The sequence below is a fragment of the Hoplias malabaricus genome, chromosome Y (genome assembly GCF_029633855.1).
Source record: "Hoplias malabaricus isolate fHopMal1 chromosome Y, fHopMal1.hap1, whole genome shotgun sequence".
In the NCBI taxonomy this organism is placed as follows: Eukaryota; Metazoa; Chordata; class Actinopteri; order Characiformes; family Erythrinidae; genus Hoplias; species Hoplias malabaricus.
Window position 1 is genome coordinate 44,032,072 of NC_089820.1, and position 21,605 is coordinate 44,053,676.

The following is a 21,605-nucleotide window of genomic DNA, read 5'->3' on the forward strand; positions in this document are numbered from 1 at the left end:
CCAAATTTATTTCTGTGCATTTTCAAAGAAAAATGCATCTGAAACATATAAAATCAAAAAATTTAAAAGGGTCATTTTATCAGTATATAGAACCATTTCTGACTTTGAGAACAAAACCTTGTGTCTCCATTATGATAATTTTATATTTAACCATTTAGAAAAAAACAGCTATATATTCCACTGAGTAAAATTTATTTAATAAATGTTTTGATGAAATTTATAAGATGAATGGACCAATAGATGTTCTCTCAAAATTTCTTTATATTAACTTAAGTTAAGAATGTTTTTGACTTCTCCTGTAAAGGTAATATTTCAGAGATACATGTTGTTTTTTGGACATCAACAAGTCATACAGGATTAAGGCAGTTTAACTGTAAGATGTGCATATTTGTAAATCATTTTAAAAAATAATTGTAACAGAAACTGATTCACACGTTGATGGTCCAGGGACTCCAGTGTTTATTCTTTGAGGAGGTGACCTATAAAAATGGTAAGATATTTAGTGAAAACTGGCCAATGAATCTAATATTTCTCTTTATTTGATTGTTTAATAAGTACCACAGATTGTATAAAGTGAAAACAATGCGTGTTTGTGTGTGTGTATATAAAAATTATTATTATGCATAACTTCATATTGCTACTGAATGAACAATGAATAATAAAAATGTTCTGACCACAGTAGTGAAGTTGTCCTCGCAGGCCATTCGTATCTTCTCAGGTGTGGCGGGAGAGGAAATATTAAAACTCTTGCTCAGTTTTCTCTCTCTCCGAGCTGCTGCTATGGCTTCTTTAATAGCGAAGAACACGGTGCAGCCAAAAAACACTGGGGGCTCTCCAATCCCCTAAAACAAGGCATAAAATTGTATATGTAACAGAAAACGCTTCAGAAACATAGCATAGTTTATGCTATGTTTTATGTATACTATACAATCCATATTATTAAAACTGGATCCAAAAAGAGCAGCAATATAATATCTGATCTTAAAGTACTTAATATGTCTACTCCTTACTATTGTGCTGCTACTGCCACATTTTTCTTTACATTCTTTCAATTTTGAAGCTAGCTGTGTCCAAAAAATGTCTCAAACCACAAACTCCTCATCTGCCATACACAATTCTCTCTCAACAGTAACTTAAAACTAAGGGTGATGTGTTTGAGAAAATAATTTTTTTGAGATAATTACGCAGTGATAAAAAACACTAGATTAAAAACTACAGAGAAATTGTAACCTATAACAATCACATATTATCTTTATCAGATAAATAGCACTTAAAAGCTTTTCATTTCCTGAAAGAAAATAAAAATCAGGTTTCAAATCTGAACAAATATACAGCTATGTGTGTTAGTCCTTTTACTGTAAGTAAATAAAACCTCAGCACTATGTGTCAGGAAGGATGTTAAGATCTCAAGAAGCCCTTACTAAGAAAAAGGAAATGGGCACAAAATTAGAACATCTACAGACTGCAAACCATTCTCAGAATAATAGGACACAGTAAATGTTGGAAGATGCTTTGATATGTAACTTAAGGTTTCTGTGGCGCTTTCCATGTTTGTGTGTTTGTTACCTTAGATGAGTAGATGGCATGAGGGTTTTGTGCATTGCTCAGAAGGTGTATGTTGAGTGTGTGAGGTATATCCACGATAGCAGGGATTTTATAATCTGAGAGTCCTCTGGTCTTCAGAACTCCATCAGGAGAAAAGTGCAGCTCCTCAATAGTGTACAAACCAAGACCTTGGATAAAGCCACCTTCAATCTGCAACACAAACACACAATGCACACTATATGTCTAAATAACTTTAGACACGCCTTCTAAACAGGGAATTCATTCACTTTAGAATAGGATGAAATTAAATTAGATATTCTGGAGCATTTGCACCAAATTACCCATGCTCAATACCATGGGCTGAACTATGTTCTTTAGAATGATGGAGCTTCATCCATTACCTTTGGGATGAGTTGGAGTAGTGTATGTGACCAAGAACAATCAATGCTTCTAAATGTAGTGTAACGCCTTCCCAAAAAGAGTATAATTTAGCAAAGAAAAAATCATTTTTAAATTATTGTGATGCTCCACTGACTTGTAATAGGGAAAATGGAGCCTCTGTTATTATTAATCTGGATTTGGCATTGTAGAAAATGGCCAGGCTGCTAACAAATAAGAATTTGTTCTTAATGGCCTTCCTGGTTAAATTAAAGGCTAAATAATAAAATGTAACTTTTGGAGTCTGAAAAGAAGCCACTCGCAAGAACTTTGTACAGCTTCACGGAACACATCACATCAACAGCAACACCAATAGCATGTTGATTAATTTCATTATTTTAGTGTAACAAATAAAACCACAGTATCATATGAAGCATCATGTGAAAAAATCCAGTAACATTAGTCTAAATTATCAGTCAACATGCTTTTTTTGCATCTGATTTTGTCTATGCTGGCTCTGTATCCTCCACTCATCAACAAATACACGTTTAGTTTGTGCAGTGGAGGTTATGGGGAGACTTGATTTCTAGCTCTGCCTCTCCTCCTCTGTGTTCCTTTTTTTTTCTCCCTTCCTCTCTCTCTGTCTCCTTTTGACACTTCTCATTTTACCCATTATCTCTCCCCTGCTTTCTCTTTTTTTCTAAATCACAGCTAAGTCACAACCATGTTGTAAATGTGAATTACATTTACATGGTATTACTTTAAAGGGAATGTCTACAATTGTGGGAAATGCAGTTCTCTCTGGTTTGTTTATGTTCAGAATCTCCACATCTTTTAAGGTAAAACGATATGTTTGAGGTGAAAAACTATGGTTGTTTGTACATATCTGAAGTTTTATTTCTCTTTAGGTTTTTATTTACTGTTTTAATTACCACAGAAACTCATTTGTAACTCAAGTTGTTTAGATTATATAACATGCGGTCTCCCGAATTTAGAGTGGGTTCCTACCTAAATAATCTGAAACAGCAAAAAATAAGTCAATATTACCCACATATGGAACAGGAATAAAGCAATATCCTCATCTATTTTCAGGATTTTCAACATTTGGAGGGCTCTTTGCTGTTTTTCTGCCATGAGCAGAGAGAGAGGAAGCCTAGCATGACCAAACCACTTTGTTTTATTTTTTTGTTTGTTTGTTTTTTATTTACTCATCTACTAGTTTCCAGCATGAAAAAAAAGTACTGGAGAGCTAGCAAATATTGAAACATTTTCTAAAATTTATATTAAGTGTTTATTTGAATACACTCGTGATCGTCACCTTTAAAAGCAAATGTCCATAAACTTTTGACATGTGTAAAACGGTGTGAAAGCATGCACCTGTCCAATGTCCAGGGCAGGATTTAGACTTTTACCAACATCCATGACAATGTCAGTCCTGATGTTCTGTAACACAGCAGACAAGAGATCACTATTTAAATCACATAGTAATAGTAATGATAATAATAATAGTTGTATTTGATGGTGTACTTCATGATCTCCAGTTAAACAGTCTATTTCCACTTCAGAGCAGCATGCACCAAAGGTGAAGTAATAATATGCTGCTCCCTTGCTCCTCTCCCAGTCCACTCCAGTGTGAGGACCCCTACAGGGGAATGGAGAAGTACATTTATCCTTTAAAATAATTTCAACTCAGCACATTTAAAGGAGCAATCTTCATCATCTTCTATAATGTCTCTCATTCACATTATGAAATAGGCATTTGAATAGTGGCCTTGTCAAGACAAAGATCCTGTACTAATCCTATTGTATACATGGTGGCACCTATGAGGAGAACTTGCTCTATGGAGCACACTGGTGAGTTCAGCAGCTCCTGAAAAAATTGTTTGATTCTTCATTTCATGTGTTTCACTTCATAGAAACAATGTAAAAACACTTTTATAAATATTGCTTGTTGCTTTTTAGTGGTAAAATAAATTGCTCTTTTAAGGTTTAGTATCTAATAAACCCACATGAAAAAACCTGTAGCTGATAAACTGATCTTCTGACAATACGCCTCCACCACCTGGACAAGAAAAAGAAAGTGAAATTGACACCTCAGTTCTATCAGTGTTAAAATATTTATTCAATGTACTTTAGTTTGCTATGACTGTAATAATGTAAACTGCATCTCTTTCTGTGTGTGTGTGTGTGTATGTGTGCTCACCAGCTGTTGCCAGGTATGTTCTGGGTTCTGCTTTCTGAGTGGCTGCAGTCGAGCAATCAGCTTCTCACAAGCATCCTACAGGAATTTTTTTAACCCACTTAGAAAATCTATCAAATATATTATACATTTCTCTATGAATATTTGATCATATACATCTGGCAAATTCTTCTTGAACATGAATTTTTCTGGGTGTTCACTCTCAATGCTTTGCCGCCTCCCAAAGTATTATGGAATTGTCTACTTAATTATTCATCAGCAGCTATTCCTTAATGTTTACACCTTCCTACAAACAGAATATTAGCTAAATAATACAGTCATATTTCTATATTGCCAACAAATGGATATTGGTCACCTTCACAGCCATCCCCACTGCATCTGTGCCAAAGGAGGCAGCAGATGGTGCTGCATTGGGAACGTTCCCAGTGCACGTTTCTTTCACATGGATCGAGGACATTGGAACATTCAAGACACGGCTGGCTATCTAGAACACATAAGAACGCAACAATAAACACATATGCACAAACTGTCACATATCTGCCCTTCTGTTTTGCTTCTGTCTAGTTCTGTCTCCTTATTTCTTTAACCTCTGTTTAGGTCTCTTTTTTTAGGTTAGCTTTATAGTTCCCTGTTTAGGTTTTGTCTTGTAATTCTGAGTCTTTTTTGTCTTGTTTTGTCTAGGTCCTTGGTCTCCTTTTATTCAGTAATCTGAGTTTAATTTCTTGTCAGACTTGTGTCTAGTGTTATGTTTTTTATATATATATATTTATATATAAGTTTCAAATTCTTTTGATTAGTTGTTGTTTTCAGTTAGTTTATCCTTGTTTGTTGTATTGTGTCCTTTTACATTTAATAAAAACCTTCCCTGTATTTACCTCTGTCTCCCAGGGGACTACACCCATACACAACAAAGCTTTGTATTTTGGAGATCAGTGGTTCCAAGCCATGCTGTGCTAATGTGCTGCATGGGTGAAATTTCTCTTCATTTTCTTCTCTTTCTCTCACATCTCTTAAATCTACATATCTATCTACATATGAGGCCAATCCTGCTTTAAAATGATTTTAAACTGAATTGTGCAGGGTGAAATACATTCTTACCTGTATGGCTTTGGTGTTGATACCCTGACCCATCTCAGTTCCTCCATGAGACACCAGCACTGAGCCATCCTTGTAGATGTTCACCAGTGCTGCACCCTGACAGATTCAAAAAAGAGATCCTAACACAATTAAAGGAGAACAATATGGCTAAACAAAAAAGTTCTGGTGCAAGTGAAATTGGACATGATGTTTATCTGGGGAGAAAACTGAATAAAAACAACCCTAATGAGAGATACAAAAAATTGGACAAAAAAATCCTAGCTATCAATTATGTTGTGAAACTTAGGAGTAGATATTTGGAGACATTTCAGTGTGAAGCACCTCAGAACCTGGTTTGTAACTCACTCACATTTAGAGGGCTGTTTGCACTCAAGTAGATTTCGGTGCTTCAGAAGTGTAGTACTTCATTTTTGTATCCTTATGTCCACTTGAAACTTTAATTCATCATTACTACTTATGTCGAGATTAAACCATTTCATCTCTTCCTTAACTACTGAGAAATTTGCAACACAAACCTGGTTATAGAAGCCCTTGGAGAAGCCAATTCCAAACTTGAGAGGGACAATGGACAGTCCTCTCTTCCTCCAGTTGTTGGAGGAGTTGAACTTCTGGATGGCAAGTAGTCTCTGCTCATAGTTGGATTTCTCTAGACACTCATGCCAGCAGCGTAGCATATCGACAGGAGAGAAGAGCTGCTGGTGATGAGTATAACATCTCTCGCTCTTATACATGTTCACCTCTCTCACCTAGAGATAGAGGTAACTGGGGGCATTATGTATGTATGAATCTTTTTTCATTATTATAATTATACATCTATACTGAGTCCTTCCTCATATTTTTCATGGTCTCACCTGGTGAGCAGGTAAGCCACATCTGGATGCTACTTCGTGAAGGACACTCTCAATGATTGTGAGACCCTGAGGACCCCCAAAGCCCCTGAAAGCTGTGTATGAGGGTAGAAATGTACGGCACACAAGGCCACGCCCACGAAGGTGAGGGATTTTATATCCATTATCCATATGAAGAAGAGCTTTCTCCATGATCTGGGCACAAAAACAGAAAATGCAGGAGATATAAAAGTGTAGTACAATATTACTGCTTCAGTATTGCTCCTAGTTTAGATGTAACTATTAGAAAATGTAAGAACTTTAAAAGTTTAAAACATTTTAGAAGCTGTAAAACATTACTAAAATGTTGTATATTAAAATATATTCAAATATTTTTTAAAAATGTAATTAATGCCATGTTTGACCTGAAAATACACATTTCTTTGGGCTAAAAACTCTTACAAATGAAGATTCATCCAGTGTACAGCCCCCATTGCTGTAGTATGTGATGTCAGCAGCAAGGATAGTGCCATCGTTCATATAACCAACCTCAAAATCAAAATAAACAAAAAATGCACTTAATATCACAACAAACAGCCAAATAGGACACAAAGGAACAAAACTAAACATGACTAAAAAGTTAATGGTACATTAATTTTCAATTTAGTTACCTTGTATGTATACTTAAGTATATTTAATTACATTAAGTACTTTTATTAATATTCAAGTACTGTGAATTTATATTAATGTACCTTATATCTGCCAAGGAAGGGATGTCTGCCGCTGGTGATGAGCATATCATCGCCGCGCTCCAAAACACATCGTACTGCTCGCCCAGTTCTGTGGACATAATAATAACATAGTCATTGCCAGGACATTTTCCAAATTTCTCAATTCTTCAAATTCCAGTGTTCCATTTATTTGTATTATCTGTTTAAACACCAGCTCTTCTTTAAAGCTTGTAAAAGTTAGAGGATGCTTTGTCTAATAAAAAATATACACAACAGTGAATAAAATACTTTGTCATTAACTTCCATTATGCATTGTTCATATTTTTTCTTCCAGCTAAAAAGTAATCTTAAATGTTATTTCTATGGTTGTTTGTATTATTAACAACCTAGTAAGAACTTCCCAAGACATAAATGTGTTTTCCTTAGAAAGACCACAGCGGCCAGATATTATACCATGGCAACCACCTACAACCTTCTTAAACACTACCTGGAAAAAATCAGCTCAGTCCTAGCAAATAACTACCTTTGTGAACAAACTCATTGGCTTACTCTAGTAACAAGTCAAACAGTTATTGCTAACATTATTGCAAAGTGCCCATGTACATGCACTTGCAAGCACCATTATAACATGTGTGTGTGTGTGTGATACAGAGAGAGAGAGAAATTTGAGTGCCTGTAAGCTGCAGTTGCTGCGATGGCAGATAATGAGGCAATCTTCATCACTTTTCCTCCAAATCCTCCTCCCAGTCTCTTCACATGGCATGAGATTTTATTGGAGTTGACCCCCAGAGTGAGACCCACAACCTCCTAGAGGAGAGGCCGTAAATTTAAATGTAATTTTAATTTGTACCCACACAAAGATACACATAATATACACCTCAAGTAAGTGTTAGGAAACATCTGTTCATTTTACTGTGAATTGTATTAGAATCTCTTCTCAATCACTGGTCAAATTATTGGAAACACCAGCCTTGACCACTTATTGGCACAACCCCATACTCAATTTCCAGTCCATGAATTTATTTCATGTTTGGCTTCATAGTCAGAATGACTTTATGAGTGAAAGGACTTGAAACAAAGTTACGGTCTCTAACTTTACTCCAGCATGGTGAAACTACAAAGTAGGGGTTTCTGATTCAGTGGGTTAAAGTGTTGTAGCACTTTTATATTGACTAGATATCTTAGCTACCTCTTATAAGAAAGGAGCTCTCTGACAAATGTGTAAATGTGTACTGTACGTATTTAACCTGGGTGAATGCAGCATGTTGTGTAGCGACATAGAGCTCCATTTCTCCAGCTTCTGCTCTTGGCACTGCAATCACTCCCTGCGTTTCCATGTAGAAATGCTCCTGACCACCCATATAAAGCTCTCCTGTATCATAACAGGAAAAAGTCAGAAAAACCATTCAGTATGCCTAGTGCCTATACTTATTTTAATGTCATAATGTCAAAAATTAAATCCTTTTTAATATCTGTTGTTATTTGCAAATAATTTTATTCCTTGCTCTGTATGAACGTAATATGTTGATGCACCATACAGAGTTAGACATCACTGCAATCTCTAATTGAGGAACATTGTTTAAACTGACAGATAATTCACAGATGTATGTTCTGCAGAGGACAAGGCTTTCCTTGATGCTCATTAAGTATGATTACATTGTTCAAGATGTAAGCTGCAAGATGTAACTATTTTACAGAGTTCCTGATTATAAGTTTCCTATGTTCCAACTTCTGAAATGTTTTTGGTGATATCATTTTGAAAAAACACTATATGTTTAAATACAGGTTGAAGTTAATGGAATCTTAGCTTGTTTTTTCTTCATTCTTCATGTTCTTAGGGAGAATCTATTGGTTCCTGCTTTCAAGGCTGTATGTAAACTAACTTAAATTAAATAATAAAAACAAAAAAAAGTGTGTTATTACCCTCCAGAATGTGGTCAGATTTTTCAAACCCTTCCTCCACGTTCCCCCTCTCTAGCTTCCTCTTTGGCTCAAAGAATGACTGGTGTTCTATAGCTTCCTAAACACAGCATACTATATTCAATAAACTGGATTTCATAATACACATTCAATTTTCTGTGTAATGATGAGAACAATATAATAATAGTGTTATTACCTCTATAGTGAAAAAGACTGGGAGGAGATCCTCATATGTGACACTGACCAGACAAGAGGCTCTCTTTGCAATTTCTCTGTTTTCAGCCACAATTGCTCCAATAATCTGACCCACACAGATTACCTACATCATATATTAAATGATTTGATTTCAATATATTAAACAAAACATATTAATGATATTCAAGTTTTGTTACATGTTCAGTTCATTTTGGAAATACACTCAAGTATTTACTTTGCATTTTCAACTGAAGAATAAGTACCTTATTAAGATTTCATTAAACCAGTCTCAAATATCAGGTATATGAATCTCATTAATATAAATTTAAAGTGTTAGATATCATTGCTTAGATCCAGTATATGTAGAAGCACTTTAAAATAAATAACTTGAAAAAGGTGTGTTCTCAGATCTTGAATTGTGCTCTATATATAAAGTGATACCTCTTCTTCAGCAAAGAGTTCTTCTACATTCCCAAACCAGACTCTTCTGTTCTGACCTGGAACATGTTCAGCCGTAATAAAAGTGACCACTCCAGGAATGGACAAGGCCTCTGATGCATCTATAGATCTGCAGAATATTCATAGGCAAACAAAATACAATTTGCTGATATATTGCAAAATAATTATTAAAATACACATAAAATGCAAGTTTTGTTGCATAAAAAAAAACATTTATACCAAACAATAAAAATCAATGCTTTCTTTTAGAAATGCACTTTTAGTTTTTTTATAAGCCTACACCGAAGGCTAGATTTTCCACATCAAGGATGTTCAGTAATTGAAATTGGTTTAAAATTACTTTCTCCTGCTTGTGTACACTAAGTTGGGTATCTGGAGTGCCAACCAACCCACAAACTGGGAAATAAGATCACCCAGTGTTTTATGGTAAAGGTTGTCCTACTTCTAGTGAGAGCGTAAAGCCTAAGTTAAATGGACCAAACCAAACATAATAACCATAGGGAAATAAGATTACTAATTAAAAACTGAGAAACAACAACAGAGATGAAAAAATGGCTGAAAACCAGAGCTATTACTCCTCACACTTGTAGACTCATGCTAAAGGAACAGGTAGAAAACCCAGTCGTTCTGAGCAGGGCTGTTTAAACAGGTGAAGAAAGGGGGTGTGCTGTTTGATCCTCGTGGTATCTTGGCCAAAGCATAAACGTTTCATTAAAACCACAAGGAACTGTGTGACCCAGGGGTATAATATGTCCCCGTTAACTTCTGAGAGCTAAATAAGCCATTTACAAACCTGGACAGAAGCCTACATTAACATTCATAAAGGATTATGCCAAGAAGCGTCAGGAATTCCTATTGTTACCCTAGAAAATGTCATAACAACTGATGCTTGTTGGAATAAGATTTTTTCATGAAGTTTTATTTTGTCATGAAGGAATTAGGTGTTAGGTGTGGTCGTATGAAAAATGACCTTCGGTAAATTGTGTAACTGCAAATGTAATAAATATCAAAATCTAATTAACTAGACCTTACATGAGTTTGGCATGTGCTCTTGTGCTTGTCACCATGGAAACAAAAAGTTCTCCCTTTACTGAAGGGATGTCATCATAATATTGTGCTTCCCCTGTGGCCTGCTGAAATGCAGCCTGATGCATTATGGGACATCCAACCGGGTCTGTGGAGGACTGTATCTCTGGCACCATCTGTATTTAACCAAAGGAGAAAACAAAATTTCAAACACTTCAGTTTATGTGTTTCAACATAAACATACCCAGTGTTCTTCTCCAAGTGTGCTGAGCAGATGTAACAGAATAAGAAGTGAGTGCTCTCTCCAAGGCTTATGAGTGAATTTCTACAGGGAATCAGGTCTAAATGTAAAAAAGCATTTTACTAATTAAGTAGCTGGCTTTTGAGTAATTATTCATTTTGTCTTTGGTGTACTCACTTGGAAAGTGTGATGTCCATGTGGCAGCTCATTCCCATGTGGCTTCAGTGCACTCAGGTATTCTGGGGGTACATCACTGACAGCTACTCCCTGAAGAAATGAAAAAAATATAATGCTGATATCAGTGAAAACAGCTTGTACAGCACTGTGCAGAAGTTAAATTTTAAAATAAATTTATTACATTACACCAAATACAGAACCCTGGTTAAAAATATGTTGGAAAATAATAAAGCTTGTAGAACAGCTTGCTGATAGTACAAGCAAAGTACAAATAATATGCTGATATTTCACCTTAATATTATGCATAATGATTAATAAATAAACTCACCTTCTTTCTGAGTTCCAGAAGAATCTCCATGTAAAACTTATAGAAGAAACTAAGAACAAGTGTCTTGCGATACTCCTCCCTTCCTCTAGGAATGGCAGAGGACAAAGAGATCTCTACTTTCAGCAGCTCAATCCCTTTAGAAAGCAGCTTCTCATTCCAGAGTCTTGTGGGAAAATAGAGAGAGGGGAGAGGAGGAACCGTATGTGTCAATGAATGTCCACAATGTTATATAAAAAAAATGAATGTTATGTAAAATTAAATCACTACAGAAATGCTCTATTAAATCTGGAACATCTGCACATGAGCCAAATGTTATCATTCCCAATGGCAAGAGTCTTCATGTGGGTAAAGTGGGTAAATCCTTACAAAAAGACAATAATTAATAAATAATAATTAATAAAACCTTTCCAGAAGTGGAGTCTGTAACCACAGCAAACAGCAACAATCCCTTAAATATTTATAAGTATACTCTACAAAGTTAATACCAACCTCCCCCTCAGCTCCTTGCCAGTGTTCCTTGCTTTAACCAGTGTAGACCCCACTCCTCCATAAAAAATCTCCAGAGACTCGACCACAGCTGACTGTTCTCTGAAGGAAACCTTCATTCCTGAGTTTACAAAGGAGAAAGAGAACTCTCTCCTCTGAGCCTGACGAAATGTTGAAATAGATTCCCACTGCAACAGAACACAGTATGCATAATGCTTTATACCTTCTGAACTCCAGTTATATCACCTTGTTTAAATTACATATAGGCATACCCAAAATTGAAATAAACACAAAATATATTTTGACACCTATGCTTCTTAAATGAATTTTACAATGACCCTTAATTAGATTTGTGTAGCAGTTAAATTCCATTGCTTAAGCTTCTTAATGGAAGGTTATGTTCCACTTAAAAGGTGCAGTGGTTATATTCTGGTGCCTAAGAATCTTAACACAATTGTCCTTTCCTCTTTAAATAGCATAGTGGTTACATTCCAGAGCCTAAGCCTCTCCTTGTATTTTACTGTTCCACCATTAATGATGTTGTTGTTCCATTCCTGCATTCTAAATAATTTTTTTCAGTCCTACCTTAAATGGTTTTGATGGCAATATATACATAAAGAACATTGCATTCCACCTCAAAGAATGTGACTAACCTGTAAATCTACTTCAAAGAGGAATACTTTACTGTATTCTAATTTTAATCTAATGCCCTAATTGGACAAGGGCCTTAAGGGTGAGCCTTAGGCCCAAGCTATGTATAAGTATGTGGGGGTGTGTGAGTTATTTTTTTTTTTCTTTTTGCTGACTCACAGGTTTCGAGTGAGGGATGTTTATAGAAAGCAGAATCGCATCCTCTTGCAGCACTGTTTTACCAAAGTCTGTGAAGAACTTATCATCCAACACCATCTCACAGACTCCAGCTTAAGGAAGAAAGAAAACTAACTGTGATTTACATTGAAACAGCAAAAAAAAAAAAAAACAATTTTCAAAACTGTGTTTGTAACTCCAGGACAGCACCAGGATATAAACAAGAGTTCAGAGTGGTTTAAGATGGGTTACAAAAAAAAAAAACTCACTTTGAGTGAAAGAAAAACTTTTTGGGGACTAGCTGTGCTTTACACAACTCCAGGCATGGCTTGGCATTGCGCATCATAGCAAATTCACCAGTGGTAACGCAACACTTTGTGTTGAATTAACAGTGTGTATATTAATGTAAAACTCAAACATCTCAGTGTATTTAACACTGGTGAAATTTCTGCATAGTGATCTTAGCCATGTAGATGTGTCACCATGAAAACTCATGCCCTGAAACTTCTGATGCTAAATTCTTGTGCTTCTTCGTGTATTCTTCTTCTAGAAATAGACTTCGAGTTTTCAGTGTAACTTTGTAGTGAAGTCATTGTGACTTTTACTCTCCACATATTTTATCACAAGGTGGCTCTAAGTTTGCATGGTCTGAGCTGTTGCTTTTCATGGATGCTTCTGTTTCACATGCCCTCATTTGACTGGGGCAAATCTAGCAAGTTTTTCTAGATTCTAGAAATTTCTAACAGAAATTTCATGCATGTGGTAAAGGTGGACCATGTGTCAGACTCAAGTTTAAGGTCAGTGGAGTTCTCAATTTCACCCCATTCTACTCTGAGTTTGTATGCGAAGAGGACAGTGCTATGATGACATTCATGCCTGTTGACAGTAGGTGCAGCTGAAAGCAATGAGCTAAATTCTTTGGAGCAGTTTTCATTCATTTTAGGCCCATCCATCATAAACAGATTTTAAAAGTTTTTTTTTCCAAAATCTTCAGACGTTGAGTCGCAGACATCAACAGGGTGTTCAAAAACATTGCGTATAATAACTTTGTGAGAAGTCTTTAGAAGCAGACGTCTGGATCTAATGACAACTACTGACTACTTTCACATCATACCTGTCAAAATCGCAGGGCAGATGCACTTGCTAAAACATGGTGATTTATTGAAACATAAAATAACCAAACAGACTAACATAACAGACAGAATACTTAAACAAAGAAAGACTGACACTTGGACAGGATGACCTGGACAGAGGGGCTTAGACAGAGGGAACAGGACTGACAGGGAAATGGACAGACAAACCTAGACAAATAGAGCTGAACAAAAATCTAAACAGAGAGAGCTTAAACAGACTAAACCTAGACAGAGATAGAAAGACAAACCTAGACAGAGAACTGAACAGAGACCTAAAAAAAGAAAGCTAAACAGACTGAAACCAGACAGAACCAGACAGAGAACTAAACATGGAAGAGCTAAAGCAGACTAAACTTAATCACACAGGAGACAAAAGAGGTACAAAGACTGACTTGGAGGCCATGAGAAATAGAAAAGGCAGACAGACTGGAGAGCACAAAACAAAGGTGGAGAGAAACAGACAGACTGAAGAGCAAACCAATGACAGAGAAAACAAATAACAGCAAAGACAGACAGACTAGACCAGGAAATCAACATGGGAAACAAAATGAATGACCAACAAACAGGAAGCAAGACAAGGAAGCAAGAACTTAAATACATTACATAGACAAGAGGCACCTGAGACAGATAACGAGGACACTGATGAGGAGGAGGAACAAAGGCAGGACATGGGCAGAGACATGGACAATAACAAACAGAGCCATGTGCTAAGTGAGCACATGGAGGGGAAAACAGACACAGGACAAGGGCCTGACAATACCAAACTATCTTCACCATTTGAATAAGCATAAAATTTGTAAAGACAAGTGAGATTCCCTTTATGAGTATCAGATAAAATGTTAGCATAATGAGATGAAGAGCTGACAATAATTTAGAAGAATCAAGAGAGTGAATAATATACAAATATATCACCTACCTTTGGAGATGATGCGAAGAGTGCACCCAGAAGCAGCAAGAACACTACAAAGGTCATATTTAGGGTCAGAGCTCATGATATTGCCTCCAATGGTCTGAGGATTTAAACACATGGACACACACGGATACACCTGAAAATCCTACTTTTGTAAAATATGAGAATGGCTTTGACATTTTGAGTGGCCTTCATATAAGTCACTGTTTGTTTTTGTTTTTTTTTAATAGAAATGTGATGGTAAAGAATAAATAATAACAAAAAAAAAAAAACAGTCAAATAAAACCCAAAACCCCAAATATTTATTGCACAAATAAAATCCAATCAAAGAAATGAATTTCAAAAGTACATAGATGCTGTTCTTGTAGAAATTATCAATATCATTATTATCAGTAAATCTCACAGCCATATTGCGGATCTGTTTAGAAGCAAGACTGTGGAGGGTCTGTATGAGGGTCTGATAAACTTCACTCTTCTCTGGACTCAGATCCTTGATTCCTTTCTGAAGAACATCCTTCAAAACTGAAAGACTGCAGCCTGCTCCTACTCTCAGCCCTAAACAAAGAGAGGGTTTGGAGAGTTCAGATCCATCCATTTAAAGGCAATATTTAATCCATTCTCATAGCTAAATTCACAAAAAATGAGTATTATATAGAGAGATATACATGGGTAAAATGGTAAACAAAACTGATAGGTTTGACTGTACATAACCTTTCCTCCAAATGTCACATGATCCTCTGAATTACAGGGGGGTCATTAAGGAGTCAATAGTCAGGAACATGTTGCAAGATAACAAAACTGTGACATCATGTGACACTAAACAACCCCATGTCACATGCTAACCTCACTTGTAAGAATGTATCATTGTTCATACTTAACTCCTTAAAGACCTCATAATTAAGGGCAGTGATTTCAGTGGAAAAATGGACACAGAACAAAACAGATATGGTTCTGCTGTATAGAATTCCTTCTATGGGCATGATATTTATTTATTCTCTGACTCACCATTGCTGCTCCAAGTGATTTCTCTCAGTTCTGGGATCCACCCAGCATAAATTATCACAGGAAACAGAGCTCTCTTCACATTCACCTTCAGTCCTGTGACACAAATCTCTCTCAGTTTTGTCCCTTATTAAACCAACAGCTCAGAAATCTACATTCTGTATTCATACTCTTCATTTCAGTAGAAAACCTGGATACACAGGTATTTCATTTTGTACATATACTGTAGTTATTACCTGCTCCTTTTGTACCTTTCCTAGAACTCACCCAATGTTGTGTTTCCCATCATCAGTGGGGCATCAGGATACTGAGCTTTTAAATGAATCAGGTCTTTCAGAAGTGCAGGAGATATCCACTTCACCCTTTCGCTCTGGAAACACAACTGACCATGGTCCTGCTTCTTTCCCAACAGCTGATGGAAACGGAGGAAATAATGATGCTAAATAAACACTGCTGCTCAAGCCCACTCAAAGAACACAACACTTATTGTTTATTTATCCGATATTATGTATACTGTGGACTTACAAGCAATTCTGGTGGGAAGATTATGTCCTGCGTTGGGTCAAGGGGTAAGAAATCTTCAGCTTTAAACAGTTCCTCACATATCTGCTCCAAATTAAAATGGTACATGAGGAATCAGTCTTTAGCAAAAAATGCAAAAAAACACTTAGGAAAATTATTATTTATTATTTTAGATCTTTTCTTTTAGTGCATCTCTAAAGAAATGCTTTGTAGTCCCTGAATGAATCAGTTTATGCTCCATATAGCAGGTTATACACACTCTCTGATGCATTCAGGCCACTTGGTGTCAGTAAAGTGGTTGTATCTTATCATGAAAAATAATTACAGGAAAACATGACTGACTTCTACTTTAAAACAATACACAGCACCTGGGCTCTTTATTGGACACCTTTTCCCTCAAGAGGATGCTTCTATACAGTGGCCAGTGAGTCATTGGAGTTGTGGTGATTGGAGTAATGGTATGTATTAATAAAATTAGTCTTCAACTCACATCCTCCTGATTGTGAAAGTATCCATTATCCATGCAGCATTTCCCCCCTTGATCTTTGTCCCAATAGCATGTCTGTTTCTGCAGGATTTTGGACAAATTTATGAAGGGTTTGTGTTATGTGTGAAAAAAAAATTACTTCAAATAAAAAGGTAGATTGTAATAGACAGACTCACATCACAGAAGGTTTTGAATCCATCAATGATGGGTCTGTAGCCCGTGCAGCGACAGAGGTTTCCTTAAGTTAAAAGAGTGTAGGTTTTTATTTGATTATCAAATTATGCTGTATTTACATACAGTATAGTGCAAGTCAAAATTACACGTCATTTATTAATTTTCCAGTCAAAACAACTACTAAGTACATGTTAATAATTTGTGAGGAGATTCAGTATGGTCACATCTAACGAAATGAAGACATTTGCAAAACTGGAATTAAAAAAACAATAACCATGCCTCTACCAAAAGAGTCACCATCACAAAAAACTCACTAAAATTTTTGAGATCACCAAGCTCCATTGTGTACTTCCATTGTGAGAAGAACAACTCAGCTCTATTTTTCTCAATGGAAGATGAGTTTTCAAGAAGCCCACAGTGAGAAAAAAAGTCATAAATAAAAAACAAAAAACATAAAATAAAACAAAGAAGCAGCAGTGGTTTTCCAGAACAATACACTGATAGCCCCAATGGCCATACCTCAACATCACTGAATTTATGTAGGATTAGCTAGCAGAAAATACAGCCCACATGTAACACTGAATAGTGGAGGTGTGGCTATAGATTTTGGAAATGTAAAGAGTGTATCCTCAAAAGAATAGAAGCTGGAAAAGGGCAAAGCATGGACACAGAAAATTTTCTATGTTTTGTCTGACTGTTGCAGAATGGGGGAGGGGGGTGTTACCTCCCAGAGCCTCTCTGATGTCTTCCATAGTTGGTTTTGGGTTGTTTCTCAGGAGTGTGTACATGGACATCACCATCCCTGGAGTACAGAAACCACACTGAGAGCCATGAGCCTTCGCTATACGCTCCTGAAACAAACACACACACACACACACAAATATATATTGCGAAACTGTGGTACTTTATTAAGAGAAGTAAAAAAATCAGGTATGAAAAGTAACATATCAATTTTTTCTCCATATCTCTGTTATATAATTAACTAGAACACGATTGTGTTGCGCTGCTATGGAGCTATGAGGATTTCAGCTTGTGACACACACTCCGGCACATGCATATATGTTGTTAATCAATTTAATTTAAGTTTTACAGAAGTGACACTGCTGAAGTGTCTAGTGTAAGGTAATTAAAATGCTGTGTTCTATTTCTCTGAGGTCTGACCTTCGACCCTCACCTGTACTGGGTGTAGTTTAGTTCTAGTGCTGCCCACCCCCTCCACTGTCACAACTGCAGATCCATGCAGAGAACAAACTGGAACAAGACATGATGTCACTGCACAGTGACTAAGAGAAACGATAAGGAATCATTCCTGATGTATACAGCATTTTGTTACTGTGCAGTGTTAATATACATCAAAATATTTATTTATATTTTTGACATTTGGCAGATATTCTCATCCACTTCGCTTCAGCTTACAATTTATAGTGGATCTATGAAAAAGCTATAAAAAAAACAAAACAAACACAACTAGCATGGAGAAATAAAAGTACTTAGTAAAAATAGTGAAAAAGAGAGTAGAGAAGAAGGATAACCAAATGAAAATGGCTCAAAAACAGAGCTGAGTTTGTATTAATATAATACATTTCATACATTAAAATGCTCAAGATGAGGCAGAGAATATAACATTCTATTAAAGCAGTGTTCAATATTTCAATAAAATATTATACATCTAAGACGACTTATGTTTTCTGAAAGATACTTGATAGAGTCTTGGACAGGGTCGTATCTGGACACCATCACAGTGCATGCCCCACATCCTCCCTCTCCACAGCCATACTTAGTCCCTGTTAAACCAACTAGCACAAAAAACACTATTTAAAACAACTATTATCTGTAGATGTTTTTATATCAATGGAAATAGTTAATATATAAATGAACAACAGTTACAGAAAACACCTTTCCTCCTGAGGTAACCCAGCAGCATCTCTTCTGGATCTGCATTCTTCTCCACCACCTAGAACACAGAACCACACAGAATAAAAAAAAAACTCCCTACTAACAAGCAGAAGAACCACTGAGAGGATCCAAGACTCAATAAAAAACTTCCTTTAGAAATAGAAGGAGAACTGGACCTGAGATTTATAAAAAAAATAAAAGTACAGTAGGAATAACCACAAGACTCAGTAGGAAACCAAGGCTCAGAAGAAACTCCCTCAGAATGAGAAGAGCCACAGTGGAACTAAGACTCAAAAAAGAGCTTCCCTCAGAACAAGAAGAAGAGCCACTTTTGGAACCAAGATTCAAAAAAAGAATTTTACTCAGAAATACAAAGGCAGCACTGTGACACAGCAGGTAGTGTTGCTGTCACAAAGCTTCAAGGACCTGGAGGTTGTGGGTTTAAATACCACTTCAGGTGACTGTCTGTGAGGAGTTTGGTGTATTCTCCCCATGTCTGAGTGAGTTTCCTCTGGGTGCTACGGTTTCCTCCCACGGTTCAAAAACACACGTTTGTAGGTGAATTGGCGACTCAAAACGTGAATTGGTAGGTGAATTGCTGACTCCCTAGGTGTGAATGTGTAAGTGTGTGTCGCCCTGTGAAGGACTGATGCCCCCTTCAGGTTGTGTTCCTGCCTTGCGTCCAGTGATTCCTGGTAGGCTCTGGACCCATAGCAATTACTGGATAAGCGGTTACAGATAATGAATTTGTAAAGTCATAACTATGCAAAACTATGCAGGGATAAATTATCATATAAAAAATAATTATGAATGTATATGAATTTATAAGTGCATAAATCAACAAGAATCATAACTGTACCTTCACATATTAGTATGTTAATATATATTTTTAAGGCCCTGTAAAAGTGAATAAGGCTGCTTTCAAAAGGAAACAAGTGTGTGTGTGTGTGTGTGTGTGTGTGTGTGATTATTTCAGCTCCATGTGTTTGATGGAGCTGTGTGATTTATTAAGCGTGTAAATCAGATACACTGCTGAGGGTCATGTGCTCCTCAATGTTTAGTCACAGACATAATTAAAACTTTTACCATTCGTCCAGCTACTGTCTACTTTGTACAAATATTTAATTATTTTTCTGTAAATTATGTTTTCTATGAATGTTGACTCACTAGGTCAAAATAGTGATCTACAACATCGACACTTCTTAACATATTGATTTGCTATGTGAAAATAACAACTTGCTATCCCATAATATTCTATTTGAAAACAATGGCTTATGGTAACCATCACTCATAATGTAAGGGGAAAAAAATAAGTTGTCTCTGAATAATGTCTTATCTAATAAATATTTTAACTCATCAAAAACACCTTAATCTTGAGTGTAAATAACTACATATATTATTGAAATGTTATGTCTTGTTACTTCAAGAAGAACTATTATTACATTATTATGAAATACATTTTTGTCAAAGTCTTTTTTTTATTCAGTCAATGTTTATAGTATCAGGATGTTCAATGTTAAGAAAAAGGTTATATGTATAAGTCAAGATACTAAGCTAATATTTCAATATATTTACATATGCTGTATACACATCTAATTATAATTCATTGTATACTTATTTCTAAAAGTGTATATATAAATTAAAACATATAATTTTAGATATGTAATAGTTACTTTTTAACATAAAATATATTCAAAAATCACTTGTAGTGATTTACTTACAATCAAATGAGACTTATTTATCAATTACTACTATTAGAATTGTAGCTTAATTTCCTACCTTTCTGCCATTAATGTAGAAAGTCAGATCAGCTGCCATGCTTCAAAAGGTGTCAAATCTCTTCAGTCTTCACTCTCTGTAGTTTGGACTGCAGTGAGAAATAGGATGTATCTGAATGAAAATGTCACATCACATGCTAAACCTTTTACATTTATCTCCACACTTTAAACACAGGAATGCGTAAGAAATCAGCCTTGAAAACTATTGAAAACTAAACAGTGAATCTGCAAATTTAAATTAGATAGCTTTGATTAATATAAAAACTTTCATACTTTAAAATAACATATTTTATAACATGAGGCTAATAATATAAATGAGAATGCAGGAATATTCAATATTTCAAAAGGAAATTCCATATACCCCCCCCCCCAAACCACACACACACACACATACTCAGAGAGAGAGAGAGAGAGAGAGAGAGAGAGAGAATAATGTCAACATTCAACTTTGTCTTTCTCAAAGTGAAACATTTAAGGTCATTCACTCATTCATTTTCTGTAACCACTTATTCAGGGTCAGAGTCGAATCACAGGGTGCAAGGCAGGAACACACCCTTGGGACATTTAACTTTATTAGAACTTCTTAAATTTGATTATAAATAAATATTATTATTATTATTATTATTATTATTATTATTATTATTATTACGGCGTGGTGACGACATTGGCGCCCGACGTTTCTACGCACATGGCCACGCCAGATAGGCAGTATTAACATGGAAAGGCATCGGCATCTTACATTCGCGTGACGCTGGCAAATGCCAGTGACATCGGCACCTTACGTACGGGTGACAGTGGCATCGATTTTTTTAAACACGTGCATACACAGTGGAAGGTGTAGGGGTATTTAATATGCAGAGTGCAGCAGTCAGATACGAGGTAATCAGGGTACCATAAAGTGAAATAAAGTTTCATGTAAATGGTGTACCCAGATATTCACACACTCCTCCAATCACTTACACACCTGAGGACGATTTCAGACTCCTATCAACGTGTCTTTTTGGACTGGGGAGGAAACCCACACAGACACATGGAGAACACACCAAACTCTTCTCAGGGTTTGAACCCACAACCCCAGGACCCTGCAGCTGTGAGACAGCGACTCCACCTGTTGTGCATCACTTATTTTATTTTACTTATTGCATTTGCACTGTATCTGATGCGCTGAATCATGCTGAGGAATATAGCGTTACTGTGTGAGAAGTGGACAACTCCCTCTGCAGGTGCAGCAGTGTTATTGCAGGGGTTCTAGGACTGGGGGGGGGGACTGTGTTGGTTAGTGGTC

The 21,605-nt window shown here is 36.2% G+C and overlaps 1 protein-coding gene across 1 annotated transcript; it reads right to left on the reverse strand.

The window, feature by feature from the left end:
* Positions 1-428: 428 nt before the first annotated feature.
* Positions 429-21,401, reverse strand: LOC136678436 (aldehyde oxidase-like). The gene is made up of 36 exons (XM_066656488.1): positions 21,285-21,401; positions 20,322-20,409; positions 18,543-18,600; positions 18,346-18,442; positions 17,821-17,929; positions 17,371-17,497; positions 16,645-16,710; positions 16,476-16,528; positions 15,989-16,072; positions 15,731-15,875; positions 15,467-15,559; positions 14,865-15,016; positions 14,468-14,561; positions 12,422-12,531; positions 11,615-11,799; positions 11,126-11,288; positions 10,798-10,887; positions 10,386-10,555; positions 9,336-9,462; positions 8,896-9,018; positions 8,703-8,799; positions 8,027-8,151; positions 7,453-7,586; positions 6,801-6,888; positions 6,511-6,597; positions 6,073-6,264; positions 5,737-5,967; positions 5,222-5,317; positions 4,479-4,607; positions 4,127-4,201; positions 3,933-3,985; positions 3,451-3,565; positions 3,301-3,366; positions 1,567-1,755; positions 675-842; positions 429-479 (listed from the first exon to the last, which is right to left on the reverse strand). Exons 2-36 carry the CDS (start codon positions 20,358-20,360, stop codon positions 429-431), a joined length of 3,981 nt encoding a protein of 1,326 aa, XP_066512585.1. The 5' UTR covers positions 20,361-20,409; positions 21,285-21,401.
* Between the last annotated feature and the right edge of the window lie 204 nt (positions 21,402-21,605).